The 24023-nt window shown below is 47.8% G+C and overlaps 1 protein-coding gene across 1 annotated transcript; it reads right to left on the bottom strand.

Annotated features, from left to right (window-relative positions):
• Window positions 1-1654: 1654 nt before the first annotated feature.
• On the bottom strand, window positions 1655-23864 carry LOC308465319 (uncharacterized protein). Its single transcript, XM_080985186.1, has 7 exons — window positions 23683-23864; window positions 21511-22401; window positions 20357-20486; window positions 17383-18230; window positions 8887-9648; window positions 7508-7640; window positions 1655-6386 (listed from the first exon to the last, which is right to left on the bottom strand). Exons 2-7 carry the CDS (start codon window positions 22228-22230, stop codon window positions 5575-5577), a joined length of 3405 nt encoding a protein of 1134 aa, XP_080841312.1. The 5' UTR covers window positions 22231-22401; window positions 23683-23864; the 3' UTR covers window positions 1655-5574.
• Between the last annotated feature and the right edge of the window lie 159 nt (window positions 23865-24023).

Genomic DNA, 24023 nt, shown 5'->3' with positions numbered 1-24023 from the left:
AGTCCCAGCACCATCTGGGGGGCCAAAAGGTTCCACAGACCCTGATCTAAAGTGATTTGGGCTCTGGAAATGTCAAAGTAAAACTTATGCTTCTTAGCGTTCTGCCTCTGTTCTCCATCCACGAGGTCCAAGGAAGCTGAACGCAGAAAGATTTAAGATTAAGATAAATTTATTGTCATTGTCCGTATATACACAGTATACACAACAACGAAAATCAAACACCCACCCAAAGACCGGGTTCACATACACATTTGCACGTATCTCCAACACTCTCATCCTATTCAGACATAATCTATAAAAACATATCATACTCCAGAATGTAACATAACCTATTAAAAGCATAACATAACCTAAAAACCTGTCTCATTCCTTCCTACTCCCTACTTGCTATTTCTTGCAACTGGCCCTGAGATCATTATTTAGTGCAATCAGAGCTCTTGGATAGAAACTATTCAGAAGGCGTGTGGTTCGTGTTTTCATTGTCCTATATCTTCTGCCCGAAGGCAACAGTTCAAAGAAGTTGTGAGCAGGATGGGTGGGATCTCTCAGGATATTGTGTGACTTCTTCAAGGTGCGAGACGTGAAGATCTCATCCAGGGTTGGTAGTTGGAGCCCAATAACATTCTGGGCAATTTTAATTATTCTCTGTAAAGCTTTTTTATCCGTTTCAGAGCTGCTCCCATACCACGATAATATACTATAGGTTAAGACACTCTCGATGGTACTGTGATAATAGGACAGAAGTAGGTGCTGAGATAGATTCAGTCCCCTGAGCATTCTCAGGAAATACAACCTCCCCTGCACCTTCCTCACAACCATATTAATATTTGCAGTCCATGAGAGGTCCTCAGAGATGTAAATGCCCAGGTATTTAAAACTACCAACCCTCTCCACCTCCTCGCCATTTATGTGCAATGGTAAAAATACACTTTTCTTTCTCCTAAAGTCAATTATGAGTTCTTTGGTTTTTTTGGTGTTAAGCATAAGATTGTTTTCTTTACACCATTGAATTAACCCCTGTACTTCTTTCCTATAAGCAGTCTCATCGTTCTCACTAATGAGCCCCACCACTGTTGTATCATCCGCAAATTTGATGATTGTGTTGGACTTATACAGTGGGGTGCAATCAAATGTGTACAGGGAATAGAGAAAGGGACTTAGCACACATCCCTGAGGGGCTCCTGTGCTTAATACTAGAGTAGAAGAATAGTAAGGGCCCATTCTCACTGTCTGCGGCCTATCAGTCAGGAAATTCCTTACCCACAGACAGATCTTCTGATGTATACCCAAATTGGTCATTTTAAGAAATAACCTGTCTGGCAGAATTGTATTGAAGGCAGAACTGTAGTCCACAAACAACAGCCTTGCGTAGGTTCCCTGTCGTTCTAGATGACTCAGTACAGTATGGACAGCGATGGAAATAGCATCATCAGTAGACCTATTTCTTCTGTATGCAAACTGGAACGGGTCTAGAGTGGATGGAAGACCAGCCTTAATATGATCTAGCACCAATCTCTCAAAACATTTCATAACGACAGATGTTAGGGCTATTGGTCTATAGTCATTGAGAGATACCACCACTGACTGCTTGGGGACTGGCACTATAATCGATGTCTTCAGGCAGGTAGGGACAGAACCCTGCAACAGGGATAGGTTTGGGGCATGTAAATGAAAGCACTTGGTCACACACCATTGGCAAGGGCCGTGTTACCTCATAAATTGGCACTGGGGTGGTGCACAGCGAAGAGTTTAAAGCAAAGTTGTTCAATGAATCACATTCATCAAATAAATGTGCATAGAAGAAAAAGAAATGCTCTAAAGGGAGAAAAGACAATCTTTGTTCTGAGATTATTCATATATATGAGGCATTTCAGGAATGCCTCTCGAAAGATGGCGCATGCTGTCTTCAATTTTTATATGCATGCATTGTGCATAATAAAAGCATTTATCTAAACTGGCCTTACTATTAGCTCAACATTTCTTTTAAGCTTCCAGTCCTACAGATTTTTCTCCCCATTGTTGGCTTCTGCCTCTTAGGGACAACCCAGCTCTCCACCATCCAATGTTGTAATGTTGTCAGGTGATTGACACCTGCCAAAAGTCCTTTGTGCAGCTCTTCCCAACATCCAGTTGGGTTCTGGGCAGAGGGGCAGAGCTGGGCAATGGAGCTTTGCAAAACCCCTTTATGTCCTTCCCAGCTACCTACCCTTTTACCTGCTCCACGGTAGACATCCGGCTGTAGGACAGCTGGGTGGGGCTTGCTCCAAAGACCCAGCAGGCTAAACAAGGAAACCTGGGCAGCTGGATTAGACCTGAGGTCCAGATGTTCCCCAACCCCTAGTTGCTGGATGCATCCGAAATAATGCTCCACATACAGAGTAGCGGAGGGGGAAATGCTGTATTTTTATTATGAACACAAACCCCTTACCAATAGGATCAAAGACAATTTTTAAAGCTCCCTGCTGGAGGTTTTGCAACTTGTGGCATGAATGAAGCACTGGTCAGATCTACCTCGGGGCTGTGAGGTGCCCACAGAGGGATAAAAATGTATAAAGCCCTTCTGGAGCACACCTTGCCATGGTTTTCTTCCAAGAGCAAATACACAGGTAACTCTGGAAACTCGCAAGCAAGGCTTCCAGGTGGAAGCTCTCCCTTGTCTGGCTCCATGCTGGATGGGCAAAGGTGGCTTGCTAGGCCTCTCCACCTGCTGCTCTGAACGTTCACTCAACACCCCCCTGAGCCACCTTGCTCCACACGCTCCTTGAGTGTTTATGCCTGGCTGGAATGTGTCCTTGAACTCGGACGATGTTGCTTGCTACCCTGGAAGGAGGCTGGAGTGGGGTGTAAGTCTTACAATCATAGAATTGTAGAGTTGGAAGGGACCCTGAGGATCATCGAGTCCAACCTCCTGTGATGCAGGAGTATGCAGCTGTCCCTGACGGGGATTGAACCTGCAACCTTGGCGTTATCAGCCCCTCGCTCTAACCAGCTGTAGAAACTAGCCTACTCGCCCCCCCCCCACTTTTGCCTCTGGGCCCACTCACCCCTGGCATGCAACTTCCTGATAAATTTGCTCAGAAGGGAATTCAGCCCTCTGGCCGGAAAAAAATCCCACCCTCTTGGGCTACAGCATCAACCAATCAGCAGAGGTACACTGCCTTGGAATATGGTTGCTCCACTTTTCTGAAGCTTTTGTCTGCTTTGGACTCTTTCTGCCAATCAATTCCTTTGCACCGTCCTGGAATCTAGGGCAGGGGTCAGCAAACTTTTTCAGCAGGGGGCCAGACCACTGTCCTTCAGGCCTTGTGGAGGGCCAGACAATATTTTGAAAAAAATATATATGGATGAATCCCTATGCCCTACAAATAACCCAGAGATGTATTTTAAATAAAAGGACACATTCTACTCATGTAAAAACACACTGATTCCTGGACCGTCCGCAGGCCTAATTTAGAAGGCGATTGGGCCTGATCCCGCCCCCGGGCCTTAGTTTGCCTACCCATGATCTAGGGCTTAGAAAGGGAATACTAGAAAACTGCAACATAGACCTTGCCCAGATATCAATTTCATATAAGCAAATATGTTAATCCACCAATGCAAGAAAAACAAAGAGGCAAACAAATTTTATTGCAATGTGAGCAAACTTTTGAGAGTTAAGCTTTACAACACAGGTTTTTTTCCTTCCTTTGTTGTGCCCTTTCCCAATTAAAGTATCTTTACATTTTTAAAGTATCTTCCTGGGATTTTATTATTCCCTCTCCCACATTAACAGCGTCCCATTTTGCTTTTTTGGTGCCCATTCCCTCCTTGCAGCCATTGGCTGAGCCCCTGTGAGGTCACAGAGGGGGACTGACCAGCTACAGATCGTTGGCAATAATCAAACTTCTGCTGAGATGATGAACAGGATGTCGGCTGGGCTGTAAGAAAATTCTAGGGAACAGGAATTCTAGGGAACAGGAATGGTGTGAAGCTCTGGAGGGAAAGTGAGTTTTGGAGGCTGGGAAGGCAAAGCACAGAGGCCAGTCTAATCTGTTCAGTGTGTCAGTCTTCTTCAACCAGGCACCCTTGAGATGATTTGGACTACAGCTGGGGCTGATGAGAGATGGGCAAAATCAAGCTGGTGAATGTTGTGGCGCATTAATCGCATGGAACCCTCTCATGGTCTGCATAGATTGTTTTTGTAATTATTTGGTATATGTAACTACAATCCGAAAACACTGGATTCTAGAAGGTGGTTCGTTAAAAAAAACCAAATCATTTCCCACTAACCTTTTGAAGCTGTGCTCTGGCTTTTGATTTTTTTTATAAAAAACAAAAATCATTTTGAATGCAGCACAAACAAATGGTCTGCGCCGGTTGCACCATGGAGGCAGCCTAGAGAATAATTGTGTGGGGTGCCTAAAGATTCCAAGGGTGCCCTTGACTACGTTAATACCTTGCAGAAAACATAGCAGCTGGCTTGCAGAAGAATACGATGGTACCTTGGTTCCTGAAGGGCTTTGCTCCCGAACAAATCGGCTCCCAAACGCCGCAAACCCGGAAGTAAGTGTTCCGGTTTGCGAAAGCTTTTCAGAAGCCGAACATCCCATGTGGCTTCCGCTTGAGCTCCTGCAGCCAATTGGAAACTGTGCCTTGGTTTTTGAACAGTTTCGGTAGTCGAATGGACTCCAGGAATGGATTAAGTTCAAGAACCAAAGTACCACTGTATCCCCTACCCAGAGCCTTCTGATGCTGAATCAAGACCCTCAGGGCCATAAACTACGACTGTCAACTTTTGAAGCAGCCTGTTGGTGTGCCTTTAAGACATGCTGTTCTGCAGCAAAGTCCACAGGCCCACCAAGTTTAACTGCAGGGCATCTGCCCACCTCCACCCACGTAAACCCTGGTCAGACCTGGGCTCCTCCAGGCAACCTGTTTTTTCAGCATTCATTCCGATTTGCTTACGCAGAGGTCAGACTACGCCTGGCCTTTACTGAGCATTGGTTCTGCAGAGAAATGCCCTACCTGGAGAGGCCGGGAATCAAACCTGAGACCTGCATGTAAAAGCAGATGCTCTACCTCTGAGTTTCGGTCTATTTTCTTAAAGACTAAGTGAGATCCCAGTCCTTCTAAATGAGAGCTGCTTAAACAAAGGACGCTGCTTCATTCTGTGGCAGACCACTGGTCCATCGAGCTTAGCATCGTTGACGCTAACTGGAGATGTCAGAAACTGAACGCACATGCTCTACCACTGAGATGCAGCCCTTCCCATACAGCCCAGAACACTTTTCATAGGATTGCAGAGTCAGAAGGGACCACATGGGTCATCTAGTCCAACCCCCGGCCTTTGCCCAACATGCAGCTCGAACCTACAATTAAGAGTCTCGTGCCACACAGCCTGCCGTTTGATGAGTTGCGAATGATAGTTCTGTCCCAGTGTCATTCAGTCGCAGCATTTACAGAACTTCCTCTCAATCCTACGCATCCGCAGCCTGTTTCTATCACAGTTGGGAATTCTAAGGGTTTCCTCCTTCCTTTCCTTTTTCCCGGACAAAGAATGTTTTCGAGCTCTGCACGGAGCTTCCCGCCCAACTCCTAAGCTTCTACGGGGCTCCCCTCTTTCCCAGATTCACTGAGGTTTAGGAAAATCAGATACCCCAAGGTGGCTTTTCCTACGCTGTTGATTTTTATGTGGCTCTTCCTGTGTGAGGTGAGGCCCGCCCTCTGGCTGAAGCGCTTCCCGCACTCAGCGCACTTGTAGGGCTTCTCCCCCGTGTGGATCCTCACGTGGGTCATAAGGTTACCCTTCTGGCTGAATGTTTTCCCGCAGTCCGAGCACTTGTACGGGTTCTCCCCCGAGTGGATTCTCTTGTGAGCAATGAGGTTCCACTTCCGGTTGAAGCTCCTCCCGCAGTCTGAGCATTTGTATGGGGTTTCCCCTCGGTGGATTCTCCGGTGCCCCGCCAGGTACCGCTTTTGGTTGAAACTCTTCCCACACTCGGAGCATTTATATCGCCTGTCCCCCGCGTGGCTCCTCTCATGTGGGACGAGGAGGCCTGGGCTCGGAGGAAAGGCCGAGGACTTGAACGGTTTCTCGTCCCCGGCGACTGCTTCCTGCTTAAGGATGCCTTGGCTCGGCCGGAAGCTTCCATTGGTGTCGCTGTGCGGTTTCACCTCCACACAATCCTGGGCTTTGGGTTCCTTCCTGCGGAAGCCGCCTTCCCAACAGGCTACAGCTCCACCCCTTCTACTTTCAGGGTCCTGCTTGCCTGCCAGTGCCTTCTGACCCAACAACCCAGTTCCCTCCTCGTAATTCTGGAAGACCAAGCCGATTCTCATGGATGCATCGTGTGGTTCCACCTGCTCGGAGCCTTCCTGGCGATGGTTATCTCCCACCTGCTGGTCGGCTGCGGAGATAAGAAGAGCTTATTACACAGAGGCAAAATGCTCAGAATTGCAGTATCTCAAGGACCACCTCTTCCCATATGAACCGTCCCAGAGCCTGTGATCGTCAATTGAGGCCCTTATTCGTGTGCCTCCTCCACAAGAGGTCCAGAGGGTGGTAACATGAGAAGGGGCCTTTTCTGTGGTGGCTCCCTGTTTGTGGTGTGCTCTCCCTAGGGAGGTTCACCTGGTGCCTTCATTATGCATATTTAGGCACCAGGTAAAAACTTTCCTCTTCAGCCAGGCCTTTGGCTGACTGACATCCGATGCCTATTTAAATGTGTTATGGGAGCGGGGATTATCGTATTTTTTGCACCATAACACTCACTTTTTTCCTCCTAGAAAGTAAGGGGAAATGTCTGTGCGTGTTATGGAGCAAATGCCTGTGGGTGGCGGGGGGGGGGGGATCTGCTGCAGTCGTGAGCAGAGGATCCATGGTTCCCCTTCCTTCCCTCCTCCGTGGTTACAATGCATGGATCCTCAGGATTTTTGCATTGGGCTACTCCAAACTCACTGTCAGATCACATGTCTGTGGCCACAGCATGAACCACAAAAATCATATATCCACTATTTTGTTTAGAATATTTTTTTTCTTTTCCGCCTCTAAAAACTATGTGCGTGTTATGGTCTGGTGCGTGTTATAGAGCGAAAAATACGGTACATACATACATACATACATACATAATTTTATTACGGTCAAAAACCAGCTCAAAAAGCAGAACTGGGACAGCTTTCACAAGAATAAAAAATACATTTAAAACATTGTACAACAACAGCTTGAAGATTAAAATCTGAGATAAATGCAGGGATTATTGGTTTGTTTTGTTGTTCTTTTTATAATGTATTTTGTGGTTTTTTATATCGTAATTTTACGTTGTGAACCGCCCTGAGATCTACAGATGAAGGGATGTCTAATAATAATAATAATAATAATAATAATAATAATACAACACTTCTTTTGCCGCTGGCACCACCCACCACTGGGATGCAGGTCTCAAGAGGTTGCCCAGGCCAGGAGAGAGTTCAAACCCCCAGGCTGGAAAAGTTTTCCCACCCCCTGATCAAACAGACCCTCCGTGTTCACCATTACTGAGTTGGTTTTCCTCCTTGCTCTGATCCTGCTTGGCTATTCTGCAGAACTGCCTGTTCCAAGTGTCGGACAGGATCTGGTCCACTTCAGAGGAATTCACAGCCACCTCCGCAAAAGGTGCTGGCAGCTGAAAGAGAGCGGGGAGACGGATGGACAGACATTAAGAACATACATTAAAAACCTAAGAACGCAGCTAGATACCAGGTCAATGGCCCATCTAAGCCCAGCATCCTGTTCTCACAGTGGCTCACCAGATGCCTGTGGGAAACCAGCAAGCAGGATTCGAACACAAGAGCCCTCTGCCTCTCCTCCTTACAACCGGCGGTACGTGAATAATAATGAAGTGATATTTAGAATTGTTACACCGTTGCTCCTCCAGGTGCACTGGTAGACAGCTCCAAGGGGGGTGTTTACGGACACTGTTGAGGCCACATTTGGGAAAGCAACTATTTTACGTGTGGCGCCTTCACCACCACAGCCACTATTTGCCTGCCCACCCCCACTCCCTGGTGGCCGTCAGGCTGTTAGTAAATGCGATGGGGAACCAGATGCTGCTGCTAACCTACATTTTGCCTGTTATGTGTGAGTGTTACTATAATACAGTGGTACCTCGGGTTACATACGCTTCAGGTTACAGACTCCGCTAACCCAGAAATAGTACCTCGGGTTAAGAACTTTGCTTCAGGAGGAGAACAGAAATTGTGCTCTGGCGGTGCGGCAGCAGCAGGAGGCCCCATTAGCTAAAGTGGTGCTTCAGGTTAAGAACAGTTTCAGGTTAAGAACGGACCTCCGGAACGAATTAAGTACTTAACCCGAGGTACCACTGTAGTAATAATGGCAACACTAGAAGAGGGCCTTTTCTGCGGTGGCTCCCCGCTTGTGGAATGCTCTCCCCAGGGAGGCTTGCCAGGTGCCTTCCTTACATATCTTTAGGTGGCAGCAGGGGTGCCAACCTGAATAAAATATTGGTGGGGCGTGTCAGGTAAGCCCTGCTCCGCATAATTGATCATATGACACGGCATACACACACCATTTGAATGGCAATGCCCATCAACTTTAGGGGGGCCCAGACCCCTGAAATATTTTATGGGGGGCCAAAAAGACCTTAGCTCCTAGACGTTGGCTCCTATGGGCACCAGACAAAAACATTTATCTCTCCCCAGGCCTTTGGCTTTTAACTATCTATGGCCTTTCTGCATGGGAAGGATGTTTCGTTGTGTTGCTTAAAATGCTGTAAGCTGCTTTGAGTTTCTACGGCAAAAAAGCAACCGATCAATTTAGTAAATAATAAATCAAGCAACACACAAAGTGGGTCACCTCCAAACCCAACCCACACTCCTTCTTGCGATCTGCCCGCCATCGAGGCCTCTCACCTGCTGGCCGCATCTCTTGCCGTTTTGCCGCCCCATCAGGAAGCCTTCTGCCAGGGCCACTGCCTGGGCACAGCTCTCTGGCTCGCTCTCGCGTACCCAGCTCTGCATCTCCAGGGGCAGGATGATCAAGAACTGCTCCAGGATCAGCAGCTCCAGGATCTGCTCCTTGGTCTGCCTCTCCGGTTTCAGCCACTGGCAGCACAGCTCCCGGAGCCTTTGGCAAACCTCGCGGGGCCCTTTGGCCTCCTGGTAGCAGAAGTGGCGGAAGCGCTGGCGCCGTGTCTCTGGCCGCAGGGCCCCCTCGCTCGCGGCCTCCTCCTTCACCTTCGCAAAGGAGTCCAGGCTTCGGTAGACCTTCTGGGCTTCCCCGCCGAGGCCCGGCACTGCCTGGGTCACCCATCCACCTTTCGGCCACTGCACGGCATTGGCAACACCTTGGAATGAGGCCTGGATCTCCTTGGCCTCCTCCCCAGAGACGGAATGAGGCTGCGATCTGGAGTCTGGGGCCTGCACGCTCTGCAAGAACTGCTGCCACTGGGTCTCCCAGTGCTGCTGCTGCAGCCCCTCCTCTGGCTCCCGCTTGATCTGTGGTGGGAGCTCCTTGCTCACGAAGGTCCCGATGCTCCCCACATGGACCACTTGCGGGACTCTCTTTCCTTCCCCCTGCATCCCCTGCCACAATTTGGAGCCGGCCGTGTCCTGCTCCTCCATTTTCAGAGGCTCTGGGGTGCCTGCAGCTAGCTGCGTTCCCCTGCTTCTCTTTCAAACTATTCCAGTCTCCCGCTTCCAACGCGGGACAGCCTCAATGTCTTAACCCTCTAGAGATAAGGGGCTTCTCTTGGAGTCACAATCAAGGGTCTCCCGTTTGGTTCTCAGGAAGGAAGATGCACTTCTCCTAAACAGGAAGAGAGACAAAGGCGGGGGGGGGGGAGAGAGAGGGAGAATAAGAATGGTAAATAGTAAGCCCCACAGGGCAGTGATAGCTGCAAAGCAAAAGAACATAAGAAGTGGATTTGTAAAGACTTTGTTTTTCTGCCTGAAGTGTTTGTAAAAGCTGAAAATCAAAAATTAAAATTAAAAAAGGAAGAACCCTGCTCTGGTTTACAACGCATTAAAACACCAAATAAACCAATCCAGAGCAGGCATAGGCAAACTCTGGCCCTCCAGATGTTTGGGACTACAATTCCCATCATCCCTGACCGCTGATCCTGTTAGCTAGGGGTGATGGGAACTGTAGTCCCAAACATCTGGAGGGCCGGCGTTTGCCTATGCCCGATTCAGAGTAAAACAAATTCAAGCTTCAAGGAAAGTATTTCAGATCCTTCTCTAAATGACATTCTGTTCTGCCCATATTTATTTACCAACTTAATTTATAGATCTGCCCCATAGCAGAAGTTCCCCAGGAAGCCAGGATGTTGTTGTGATTAGAGCAGTGTTTCCCAAACTTAGGTTTCCAGCTGCTTTCGAACTACAGTTCCCATCATCCCTGACCACTAGTCTTGCCAGCTAGGGATGATGGGAGTTGTAGTCCAAAAACAGCTGGAGACCAAAATTTGGGAGGCGCTGGGTTAGAGTGTCGGCAAAGGACCTGGGAGATCAGCGTTCGAATCCCCACTCAGTCATGAAGCTCACTGGGTGGCCTTGGGCCAGTCGCAGCCTCTTTACCTACCTCACAGAGTCGTTGTGAGGATCAACTGAGGGTGTGTGTGTGAACCATGTACTCCTTGGATAAAAAGGCGGGATATAAATGCAATAAACAAGCTCTTCTCCTTAAGAAAGCTGGGGGGGGCAGTCAGATGGAGATGTCAGTCGTCAGTCTGGCACCCAGAGATCTCCACATAGTCATGACTGGACCTATGCCAGTAGCAAACTGCGCCAGGCAGCTGGCTAATTTCTAACACTGCTCACAATGCCTGGAGGTTTCAAGCAAGACCCTCTCCTCCATGAATTTGTCTAATCGTCTGTTGAAGCCCTCCAAGTGTCACTGTCTCCTAGACTCCAGCTCCCTATCCCACTGGTTTTCAAGGGGGGGCAAAATCTCGCCTTTGCAGGTTTCCACCATCAAAAAAAGTAAGATCATGGCCACTGGTCCCATCACCTCCTGGCAAATAGAACTGGAAGAAATGGAGGCAATGAGAGATTTTACTTTCTTGGGCTCCATGATCACTGCAGATGGTGACAGCAGCCACGAAATTAAAAGACGCCTGCTTCTTGGGAGAAAAGCAATGATAAACCTAGACAGCATCTTAAAAAGCAGAGACATCACCTTGCCAACAAAGGTTTGTATAGTTAAAGCTATGGTTTTCCCAGTAGTGATGTATGGAAGTGAGAGCTGGACCATAAAGAAGGCTGATCGCCGAAGAATTGATACTTTTGAATTATGGTGCTGGAGGAGACTCTTGAGAGTCCCATAGACTGCAAGAAGATCAAACCTCTCCATTCTGAAGGAAATCAGCCCTGAGTGCTCACTGGAAGGACAGATCCTGAAGCTGAGACTCCAGTACTTTGGCCACTTCATGAGAAGAGAAGACTCCCTGGAAAAGACCCTGATGTTGGGAAAGATGGAGGGCACAAGGAGAAGGGGACGACAGAGGACGAGATGGTTGGACAGTGTTCTCGAAGCTACCAGCATGAGTTTGACCAAACTGCGGGAGGCAGTGGAAGACAGGAGTGCCTGGCGTGCTCTGGTCCATGGGGTCACGAAGAGTCGGACACGACTAAACGACTAAACAACAACAACAACCCTTACTAGCAAGAAGCCACAGATGTGGAGGTCAGACCCAAACGAAATTGAAGTGTCAGGGTTTTGTGTTCCTCCCCCGCCCCTATTGTTGCATCTCTCAGCAGGCTGTTCTCCTCTCTCCCCCTGCAAAAGTGGTTTCGCCCCTTTGCAGCGGCTGGTGCTGTTCCTTTATGCCCCCCTGGAAATTATTTCTCAGCTTTCAATGCTCACCGCCCCCCACTTTTTGCACTCACCTCTCCTTGGCTGGCTTAGCAATGCAATCTGCGCTGTGCATGGCCCATGAATAAGGGCACTTTTGATCCAGACTCACTCTCAGCAGCTGAGAAATTTATATTTATATTTTATTTCATTTTTTAAAAAATGTTTCCCACCAGGGCTCTCTTAGAAAGTGGGGTTTGTTGGGGGGGGGAGGAAGTGGCTTCGCAATTCCTGATACTTCCCTTCTGACATTGCCAGGCGCTGCTAGGAATCGTGGTTGCACTCGGTAGATTTAACCTTTTCCAAACAGGCCTGGGCTGCTTTTCTGTGAGCTTTCTCGGGCAAGAAGAGGGCTGGGGAATCCTGCGGGTCGTCAGATGTTGCTTGGACTACACCTCCCAGAAGTCCTGGCCATTAGGCCATTCCTGCTGGAGGCTGATGGGAGTTGTAGTTCATTAACACCTGGAGGGTCACTGGAAAGAGCTGTTCTTGGACTTCTATCCCTCCCTGCATCTGTATCGGATTCGAAATTGTTTTTGGAGCTGAAAGCGTTTTTTACATATACATTTTTAATCATTGTAATGGCTTAGAAATAAAATTGTGCCATTGTTTTTATTGCTGATGCCAAACTGCGGGAGGCTGTGGAAGACAGGAGTGCCTGGCGTGCGCTGGTCAATGGGGTCACGAAGAGTCGGGCACGACTAAATGTCTAAACAACAACAACAACAACAACAACAACAACATTATTATTTACAGTGGTACCTCGGGTTAAGAACTTAATTCGTTCCGGAGGTCCATTCTTAGGGCCTCCCGCTGCTGCGCTCCTGGAGCACGATTTCTGTTCTCATCCTGAAGCAAAGTTCTTGACCCGAGGTACTATTTCTGGGTTAGCGGAATCTGTAACCTGAAGCGTATGTAACCCAAGGTACCACTGTATTATTATTTAGATTTCCCAACTTCATTTGGATGAATTTAAACCTGCTGCCACCCTGCAAAATGAGTGTGTCCAAACTCCTGAGAAGACTATTCTGTCAGAGCTACAATTCTCAAGGCTTCCTGTGAAGAGATATTGTTACACCACTCTGAGAGTTGTAGTTCTGTGATGGGACTAGGACATCTCCTGACAATTCCCAGCACCCTTAACAGCTCCCAGGATTATTTGGGGGGAAGACATGGCTGTTCCAAGTGACATCACAGTGCTTTAAACGTATGGTGTGAATGTGGCCTGTATCTTCTCTGCTACCCAGCATCTTAAATCATGACTCAAGTCATCAACTTTGCCTTCCCAAAATAATAATAATAATAATAATAATAATAATAATAATAATAATAATATATTTATACCCCGGCCATCTGGCTGGGTTTCCCCAGTCACTCTGGGCGGCTTCCAACTGAATATTAAAAACAATACAGCATCAGACATTAAAAACTTCCCTAAAGAGGGCTGCCTTCAGTTGTCTTTTGAAAGTAAAATAGTTGTTTATTGCCTTGACATCTACTGGGAGGGTGTTCCACAGGGCAGGTGCCACTACCGAGAAGGCCCTCTGTCTGGTTCCCTGTAACCTTACTTCTCGCAATGAGGGGACCGCCAGAAGGCGCTGGATCTCAGGGCTGAACGATGGGGGTGGAGACGCTCCTTCAGGTATACAGGACCGAGGCCGTTTAGGGCTTTAAAGGTCAGCACCAACACTTTGAATTGTGCTCGGAAACGTACTGGGAGCCAATGCAGATCTCTCAGAACCGGTGTTATGTGGTCCCGGCGGCCACTCCCAGTCACCAGTCTAGCTGCCGCATTCTGGATTAATTGCAGTTTCCGGGTCACCTTCAAAGGTAGCCCCACGTAGAGCGTGTTGCAGTAGTCCAAGCGGGAGATAACCAGAGCATGCACCACTCTGGCAAGACAGTCTGCGGGCAGGTAGGGTCTTAGCCTGCGTACCAGGTGGAGCTGGTAGACAGCTGCCCTGGACACAGAATTAACCTGTGCCTCCATGGACAGCTGTGAGTCCAAAATGACTCCCGGGCTGCGCACCTGGTCCTTCAGGGGCACAGTTACCCCATACAGGACCAGGGAGTCCTTCACACCAGTCCCCCCCCCCGTCCCCCAAGAACAGTACTTCCATATTGTCAGGATTCAACCTCAATCCATTAGCTGCCATCCATCCTCCAACCGCCTCCAAGCACTCACACAGGACCTTCACCGCCTTCACTGGTTCTGAGTTGAAAGAGAGGTAGAACTGGGTATCATCCGTATATTGATGGGCACCGAGCCCAAACTCCCTGATGATCTCTCCCAGCAGCTTCATGTAGATGTTAAAAAGCATGAAGGGGAGGACGGAACCCCGAGGCACCCCACAAGTAAGGGCCCAGGGGTCTGAACACTCATCCCCCCCCCCACTTTCTGGACATGGCCCAGGAGAAAGGAGCGGAACCACCGTATAACAGTGCCCCCAGCTCCCAGCCCCTCTAGACGGTCCAGAAGGATGTTATGGTCGATGGTGTCAAAGGCCACTGAGAGATCCAGCAGAACTAGGAAACAGCTCTCACCTTTGTCCCTAGCCCGCCGGAGATCATCAACCAGCGCGACCAAGGCAGTTTCAGTCCCATGGTGAGGCCTGAATCCCGATTGGAAGGGATCCAAATGGTCCGCATCCTCCAGGCATGCTTGGGGTTGTTTGGCAACCACCCGCTCAATCACCTTGCCCAAGAATGGTAAATTTGAGACTGGGCGATAGTTGGCCAAATTGGCTGGGTCTAAAGATGTTTTTTTTAAGAAGCGGTTTAATGACCGCCTCTTTCAGCGGGTCTGGGAAGGCTCCCTCACAGAGGGAAGCATTCACCACACCGAAGAGCCCATCGCCCAGCCCTTCCCGGCTCGCTTTTATCAGCCAGGATGGGCAAGGATCAAGGAGACAGGTGGTCAGTTTCACTTGTCCAGGCAGCCTGTCCACATCCTCGGAGGTAACAGATTGGAATTGATCCCATGTAACAGGACTAGACAGAACTCTAGCACTCTCCCGCCCTGGCCCTGCTCCCACGGTGGAGTCTACCTCCTTCTGAATCTGAGCGACTTTATCTGCAAAAAACTTTGCAAAAGCATTGCAGGAGATCTTGGGGTCCCTACCAGGCCCCGGTGGTGCAGGTGGTTCCGATAGGTTGCGAACCACCTGAAAAAGTCTCCTGCTGCTGTTTTCTGCAGATGCAATGGAGGTGGCGAAGAAGGCCCTCTTCGCCGTCGCCATTGCCACTTGGTAGGCTCAACGCTGAGCTCTAACCCGTGTCCGGTCTGATTCAGAATGAGTTTTCCGCCACCGGCGCTCTAGCCGTCTCAGCGATTGTTTCATCGCCCTCAGCTCCGGGGAAAACCACGGGGCTGTCCGGGCTCCATGCAATCGGAGAGGGCGCTTTGGAGCCAGACAGTCGAAAGCCCTGGTTAACTCCACATTCCAGCGGGCCACCAGGGAATCGGCTGAAAGGCCATCAACGTGGGATAAAACATCCCCTACCACTCTCTGGAAGCCAACTGGATCCATTAAGTGGCGGGGGCGGACCATCCGAATCGGTCCCACCTCCCTGCAGAGGGGAAGGGTCGCGGAGAAGTCCAGAGAGCACTTACACACGTTTCCTTCTGTGTGGGATCATTCTTGTGGGGTGAGGCTCTGGCTTTGCTGAATCCATTCCCTTCTTCCTATCCCCCCATGCTGCCTGAGTTTGGGTGGGTGGGTGGGAAAGACGGGGTCTTTTTGAGCGTGGCACCATTCGCTGTGGAATGCCCTCCCAAGAGAAACAGATGTAGCTATGCCACTGCTCACTGTCCATCACACAGGCTTTTTCAGAACATTTTGGAGATGGGCGATAGCATTCACTGCTTTTGCTCACCGATGTGGAGGGGTTGACTCCTGCATAGTTATTTCTGTAAGACTAGTTTTATTTTAAAAGCTTTAATTGTTGAAAATTACTTCTTTTAGTTGCCTTGATTTCCACCCCCCCCCCCCAGGAAAGGCATTTCTTTATATATCCTAAATATATAAAATAAAATTTACTGACGCTTTCAACGCACAAGCTGCGCATCCAGTGTTATAACCTTTACCCAGTCCTGTGTGGATTTTTTGGGGGGGAGGGGGAAGAATTTTTACTTGATTTTACAAATTCATTCACATTCAAAATCACAGATAATAAAAAATACACAAGATTCTTCCAAATCTCAAGACCTCCCCACTCCCCTCTGTGGGTTCTTTAGTTAACTTTTTCAATTGTATACTATAAGTCCTCCTAATTTTCAGCCCTCCATTGTATCCAAAGTCTATATAACATTACAAGAGTTATTTAAGACCTGCCAAAGTGTTCAAGTGTTTACAGTGGTCTGTCAAGTATAGTATAATTTTCTCCCATTCTTTGTTGAAGTTTTGATCCTCCTGGTTTCTGATTTTCCCTGTCATTTTTGCCATCTCTGCATAAGCCAATATTTTGCTCTGCCAGTCCACTCTGGTAGGACCTTGCTTTCTTTCCAACAGTGGCATTCTTGCCACTGTTGTAGCATACATAAACAGTGTTCTCAGTATCTCTGCACCCACAATTCCTAACAAAAAGGCTTCTGGGTTTTTTTAACAAACGTTATTTTAAACTTTTTTTCAGTTCATTGTATATCATTTCCCAGAATTCCTTTATTACTTTACAGTTCCACCACATATGGTAAAAGGTGCCTAACTTTTCTTTACATTTCTAGCAAATATTTGAGCTTGTCCTATACATTGCTGCTAATTTACTTGGAGTTAAATACCAGTGGTACATCATTTTCATAGTTTTCTTTTAATGTATAATACACTGTAAATTTCAAATCCTTTCTACGTAGTTTTCCGCATGTTGAAAGCTGTGTGTTGTATCCAAAATCCCTTGCCCATTGTATCATAACCAGTTTAACTTTTTCATCTTTAGTAAACCATTCCAATAACAATTTATACATTTTAGAGAGTAATTTCACATTATTCTCCAACAATACTCTCTCAGACTTCAATATTTCATTAGAAAATCCCTTTCTTTTATCTGTTTTAAAAACATCTCTTTAACTGGTGATACTGTTACCAATCCGTTAAAAGATCTCTTATATCCTCAATTTTTTCAATTTCAACTGGTGCTCTTCTTCTACTAATAATCCCTTATATGTTGCCCAACCCTTTCTCATATTCAATTTTTTCACATAAATCGCTTCTAGCGGGGAGAGCCACCATAGTGTTTTCTGCTCGAAGAGATTTTTGTATTTTTCTCATACAACATATAGTGACTTTCTTACTAAGTGGTTCAGGAAATCTCTGTGTACTTTGACTTTTTCATACCATAAATATGAATGCAACCAAATCTATTATCGTGACCCTCCAAATCTAAAATATCTGTATTTTGTAGTGGTATCCATTCTCGGGGCCAGCAAAGGCAGGACACCTCATAATATAACCTTAAATCTGGCAGGGAAAAGCCACCTCTATCCTTAGAATCTATTAATGATTTGTGTTTTATTCTTGGCTTCTTCCCCTGCCAGATAAATTTTGAAATATCTACTGTACTGTGTGGATTTTATCATGTGCACAAAGGTCTGTCTTCCGAACGAATGTTTTCCCACAGAGGGTGCACTTGTATGGCTTCTCCCTCATGTGTATTATCTCGTGTTTTACAAGTTTGGACTTTATAGGGAAGCTTTTCCCACATTGCAGGCACTCATACGGCTTCTCCCCTCTGTGCTTCCTCACGTGGTTGTTAAGGTAACGCTTTTTGTCGAAGCTCTTCCCGCAGTCTGAGCACTTGTACGGTGTCTCCAGTGTGTGTAGCCTGGCATGTTCCTGGAAGACTGAACAATTGTCAAAGTTTTTGCCGCAGTGAGAGCACGTGTACAGAGATTCTCCTGTGTGGATTCTCATGTGCTGCATGGAGCCTGAACTGCAACTGAAGTTTTTCCCACCGTTAGAGTAATTATATGTGTTCCACAATCCTGTGTGGGTTCTCTCATGTGCAAGAAGGCCCTGCGTCTTAATGAAACTGTTTCCACAATAGAATGACAGGTACGGCTTCTCTCTGATGTGAATGCTCTGCTGTACCATAAGGTCTGAGCTCCGTTCAAAGTCTCTTCGACAGTCAGATGATGCTTTTTGTACCTCACTACACTCTATTATTTGTGAGTCAGCGGATTCTCTCTCCTCTCTGCTAACTTCTGCATAGAAAGTGGATTTTTCCACCAGACCACTCTCATAGCTTCTTTCTTCATCATTCAACAACCCTGGCTGATTCTCAAACATTATTCGCTTTTGATGGTCATGGAAATCCTCCTCTCTTCCCAAACAGGCATTGTTTGCTTCTCCTTGCACAGAACCTTGCTGGTGGAGGGTATTTGTCTCATTCTCCAATACCTGCTCATTACCTGTAGGAATAAAAAAATCCCAGAGAATCTTATCTGTTCTGGAGTGATTATTCCAAACAGAAAATCAACAGAGTTTAGTATCAGAGCTGTTGCAGGCAGAATATGTGAGAATATTCTCTTTCCCCCTCATAATACGAGAATTAAAGTCTTCCACTGAAACTGTGTAGTCGTAGCTTCAGTGCAGACAATAGAAAGCACTTCTAATTAAATTTTAAAACTACTAGACAAGGCAATGGCTGCTGGCTTAGTTTATGGGAGTTTTTTACGGATTAGAGAAATTAGAAGAAGAAGAAGAAGAGTTTGGATTTGATATCCCGCCTTTCACTCCCTTTAAGGAGTCTCAAAGCAGCTAACATTCTCCTTTCCCTTCCTCCCCCACAACAAACACTCTGTGAGGTGAGTGAGGCTGAGAGACTTCAAAGAAGTGTGACTGGCCCAAGGTCACCCAGCAGCTGCATGTGGAGGAGCGGAGACGCGAACCCGGTTCCCCAGATTACGAGTCTATCGCTCTTAACCACTACACCACACTGGCTTTACACCACTACACCACACTGGAAAACAGGTCAGTCATATTGTACTGGATCTCTCTAGTCAAATATTGTCCAGCTATGAATATCAGATGCTAGAGTAAAACAACAACAACCCAGAAAATAGAGGGCTGAGGCCTATAAACCCAGCTTGAGTAAAGGTTACAGCTTTTAGAACTTTTTAGTTTAGAAGAAAGAGGAGTAAGGGATGTGATTGTGATATGGAGAAAGTGAACAGAGACATTTTCCACCTTATCTCATTGTAGTGGTCAGGTGGGATTACTATGAGGAATTATGAAATATGGAGCAAGCCATTGTGTCAGCAATGAAAGCATTGCATTGACTGGGTTTGATTCATTGACAATAATTTCTGATCAAATCCCACAAGCCTCTGCATCTCTGCCCATTTTCTCTACTGTTCATTTTCTACGCCTGACAGGAGTATAAGCATTCTAAACACAGGCCAGTTGCTTCACTGCGCATCCTCAGTACATAAAGATAGTAGGTTACTTTGATGTAGTTTGTTAATCTTTAGATAGATCTTAAGGGCCAGGAAGAGAGTTCACAAAGAGATGGTAAATACTGCCATCTTGCCTCTCCTGTTTACTCCTGTTTATGACCTCTGGGGTTTCCTAAAAGCATTCCTCCTTGCTTCCTCTTTTATTAACACTGAATGACATATGCATGCTCAAGTAGGAAATAGTTTCTTTGTAGTTAAAAGAATTTCTCTCATCTGACTTTGTCCCATGTGGGGTTTTTTGAAATGCTTAGAGGAAATCTGACTGGTTCTTACGAACACTGTGTAAAAAGTCCTTTTGTGAATAAAACGACCTGGACTGAGGGGTGGAGAGAATTATTATTGGCACTCCTCCCAGAGTCTTGCTGGTCAAGCCTTGCGTGTATTTTATTAATCAGAGTCCAATCCTTCTTTGCTTTGGGAACACTACATCTCATAATATTAGAACCTGGAGACATCCAATGGAATTGAACAAGGGCTTGTGGCAGTGAGGGTGTTGTGCGACAGGGGCAGCACCGTGGTGAGGGAGAACTGTGGACAGGGGTGCCAACTTTAATAAAATATTGGGGGGGGGGTCAGGTAAGCCCCACCCCACATAATAGATCACATGATGCAGTGCACTTACTCTATTTGAATGGCAACACCCATCAACTTGGGGTAGAGACACCCCTCAAATATTTTATTGGGAGACCGGGGGGATCTCATCCCCTAGGAGTTGGCTCCTATGTGGAGGTTTGGTGAGGAGGAGCTTGGGGTGGGAGGCTTTGGCATGGAGTGAGCTAAAGTGGGGGGGTAGGGGGGGTGAGCAGAACTTAGCATGAGTGTCAGCCCCTAGAAGTAGCAGCAGCAGCAATGATAGGATTGTTGGCACCCATCTGTCTTGGGAGGCAATGGAGCAGTTTGCCTTGAGGGGTGAAGTCAACCTGTTGGAAGTTGCAGCGCCTGCTGTGGCTGTAGGGACCGACGCGGGATAATGATAATAATAACAATGACAGACAAGTGCATGTTTGCCGGGGGGGGGGGAGGAGTGAGAGGAGAAACCGCCTCATGAAAACCGCCGCCTGAGCATGGTGAATCCTTACTCGACAATCTCGTCACTTCACTCGGCCTGTCCGCGGCTTCTCTGAAGACCTGCCCAGCCCAGGTGTCCCGTGGCAGAAGCTGGCCCGTCTCAGAAGGATCCGCAGCCATCACTGCAAAAGGCACAGGTACCTGAAACAGCAGTGAGGAAGATCATGAGCCTGAAGTTGGATAACAAGCAATGGTCTGAAGGAACCCAACATGACATATACTTTCTGGCTACCAAGATCTGGGCTAGAGCAAATCCCTCCAAATACATTAATTTCCATGGGTTACTTAAGACCCAGACACTTGAAATAGCAAATTACTGTATTGGCTCCAATATAAGCCGCACCTGCAAGTAAGCCGCACCGTTAAAATTCAGCGGCTTAGAAGCGGCTTGAGAGCAGCGGATGGGACGCGCCACGTTGCCCCCGGGCTGCTCTTGGGGGGGAGCTGGGCAGCTTTGCCAGCAGCCTCTGCCCCAACCCCCCTTCATTCCAACGGCTCGGGGGAGACTTGGGAGCGGTGGGCGGGCTGGGTGCCGTTGTCCTGCGCTCCTGGGCTGCTTCGGGGGGGGGGGGACTGCGCCACTTTGCTGGCAGGAAAAGTCATGAATATAAGCCACACTTGACTTTCACGATCAGACTTTGGGGGGAAAGTGCGGCTTATATTCGGGCCAATACGGTAACCAGTAGAAATCCATTTCAGCACCATATATATCATAGACACCATATGCCAGCAGGTGAAAAACTGGATGTGTCTAGCAGTCTGGATACTTATCCCCCCCTCCCACCCCACAGGCGAAATTTGACAGGTAGGCGGGGCTGCCCACCTGTCAATCCCCGACATCACAGTGACATGATGAGGCGCCCACACATGCAGCCATGTGCAAGTTCTAACAACCAGGTGATCGTCATTTGCAAACACTCACCATTAGCTGACCACAGGCCCAATGGAGTCCTGGAAGGTCTAAATCAGGCACCCCCAAACTCGGCCCTCCAGAAGTTTTGGGACTACAATTCCCATCATCCCTGACCACTGGTCCTGTTAGCTAGGGATGATGGGAGTTGTAGTCCCAAAATATCTGGAGGACCGAGTTTGGGGGTGCCTGGTCTAAATGAACCAGCCAGAGAGGGCTTCCCCACTGCTGCTGTACACCTTCAGAATTTCTCACCTTCTGTTCCGGACCCTCCCTCTCGTCCTGCCCCAAGAGGAATCCCTCCGCCAGGGCCACCGCCTGGGCGCAGGTCTCCGGCTTTCGCTCCCTGACCCAGCTCTGCATGTCTCCCGGTAGGATGCTCAGGAGCTGCTCCAAGATCAACAACTCCAGAATCTCATCCTTCGTGTGCCTCTCTATTTTCAGCCACTGGCCACAAAGCTCACGGAGCCGGCCATAAATGCCTCTCGGACCCTCCGCCTCCCGATAGCGGAGTTGCCTGAAGTGCTGCCGCTGCTTCTCCCTTGCAATGGCTTCCCCTTCCAAGATGGCCGCCTTCACCTTCCTGTAGTCTCCCTTGTCCTGGGCACTGAGGCCGCTGAAGGCCTGCTCAGGCTCTCCGCTGAGAGCCGGCAGGAGGAGGGTCACCCACTTGTCCCGAGGCCACCGGCAGGCTGAGGCTACTTGCTCAAAGGAGGCCAGGAAGGCCTTAGCATCCTCCCATGGGGAGGGGGATACCTGATGATTCCCCCATCCTGAGTGAGGGGCCTGCAGCATCGTCAGAAACTCCTGCAACTGGGCTTCCCAGCGTTCCAGCGCCCCTTCTTCCGGCTCACGTTTTATATAATGGGAAGGTGTCCCAATAAGGAAATGCCCTGTGCCCCTGTGATGTGGGGCTTTTGCTACACCTTCCATTTCTTCCCATGCTTTGGAGCCTGTCACGTTCTGCATGTCCATTTTGAGAACCGGACTGCCCCTTCCTCCGCCTCTCGTTTTCTCTCCCGTCTCTTGTCAAAAATGGAGGAGGTCCAAGACCCTCAGGGGGATCTGCAAAATCAGTAGAAGTGGTTTATTTCTAAGCGACGGCCAGAAATTCTCAAGCCAAGCCAGCGAGGGAGGCTCCTCCTCCTAACAGCAAGAAACAAAAAATAAGTGAGAGGAAACAGTGCTGATTTTATTTTTTGCTTGTTACTTTGTCAGTGTTGTCAATATGGTTTTATAGATTATGACTGCTGTAGTACTTTGTGAATCCTGTAAGACTTTTGCTGGCATTGTGCTGGTTTCTTCGGGTGGTGGTGGTGGTGGTGGTGTTAATTGTGTTTTATATATTGTAATTGTTTTACTGATTATTTGTAATTCTTTTGCTGGTGATTTGTTGCTCATTCTATATGCCACGTATTTGTGATATTCTGTTGTGTTATTGTTACTTATCTATCCATGGGATAGCTCAGCATGAGGCTCTTAAATCTCAGGGTTGCGGGTTCAAGCTCCACACTGGGCAAAAAGATTCGGGTTGGGCTAGATGACCCTTGTGGTGCCTTCCAACTCTGATTCTATTGTTCGTAAGCTGCTTTGTGATTCATTTGAATGAAAAGTGGAATAGAATTATAACAAATCAAATCAACTGAAGAGGAGGAGAACCTGGCTATAGCACTGAGACTGACCTGAATGTGGCCCAGGATTAGACAAATTCATGGAGGTAAAGGCTGGAAATCAGCCCTGATTGCTCACTGGAAGGACAGATCCTGAAGCTGAGGCTCCAAGACTTTGGCCACCTCATGAGAAGAGAAGACTCCCTGGAAAAGACCCTGATGTTGGGAAAGATGGAGGGCACAAGGAGAAGGGGACGACAGAGGACGAGATGGTTGGACAATGTTCTCAAAGCTACAAACATTAGTTTGTCCAAACTGCGGGAGGCAGTGGAAGACAGGAGTGCCTGGCGTGCTCTGGTCCATGGGGTCATGAAGAGTCGGACACAACTAAACAACAATAACAAAGGCTACTGGTGGCTACAAGCTATGAGGACCATTCTCTGCCTCCGTGCCCAGAGGCAAGAATGCTGGGGAGAGTGGCTCATGGAGGCTTTCCAAGAGGCATCTGACTGGCCGCAGGGTGTGGGACTAGATGGGCCACTGCTCTGATCCAGAAGGGCTACTCTTGTGTTCCATAGAACCTCCAAGTCCAGAAGCAAGCTACCTTTGAGATCCTGATGAAGAACAGCTTAGCTTTTAAAGGTGAACTGGCTTTTAGCTTACTCTGCCCACCTTCAGCTCAGTGTCCACGTTCATTATTATTATTATTATTTTTTGAAGCAGGGTTTCTCCTACTTTATCTGCAATTTCTTTTTTTTCTCTGCAGCACTCTGGAACTAATAATAATAAGAATAGTAATAATAATAATACAACTCACCTCTCCCTATAAGCTAAGCAGTGCACCACCAATTTGCCTGAGCAGCACCTGCTGCAGTTCCACAGTGCTTTGACAAAGAAGGAAGGAGGAGGAAATTTCAAAAGTCAGATTCCCACCAGGAAGAGGAGGGAAGAAAGGGCACCAGAAATGACATCACCCAGCACGTTTCTTCCATAACAAAGAAAAAGGATTCCTTCTTCCCTTCCTCGCCTCCCCCACAATTTCCTTTCTAGGGCTCAGACCAGAACTCGATAGGTTTAACCCATTGGGTGCATCTCTCAACTTAAAAAAAAAAAAATGCCCCTCTGTGATTTGCTACAGAACTGGATTATGTTTTGCTA

This window comes from Podarcis pityusensis (assembly GCF_964106645.2).
Source record: "Podarcis pityusensis genome assembly, chromosome: 2".
NCBI classification, from domain to species: Eukaryota; Metazoa; Chordata; class Lepidosauria; order Squamata; family Lacertidae; genus Podarcis; species Podarcis pityusensis.
The sequence above is the reverse complement of the archived record's forward strand: the minus strand, read 5'-3'. Positions and strand labels throughout refer to the sequence as shown.

What these genes read in the sequence shown, in the direction of transcription:
- LOC308465319 (XM_080985186.1), bottom strand. Translation starts at nt 22,230, where the DNA reads ATGGACATGCAGAACGTGACAGGCTCCAAAGCATGGGAAGAAATGGAA. An exon ending in GGGAGGGTCCGGAACAGAAG is followed by an intron (nt 20,487 to 21,510) that starts GTGAGAAATTCT and finishes CTGCTGTTTCAG; the next exon opens with GTACCTGTGCCTTTTGCAGT. An exon ending in GGAAAACCAACTCAGTAATG is followed by an intron (nt 6,387 to 7,507) that starts GTGAACACGGAG and finishes TTATCTCCGCAG; the next exon opens with CCGACCAGCAGGTGGGAGAT.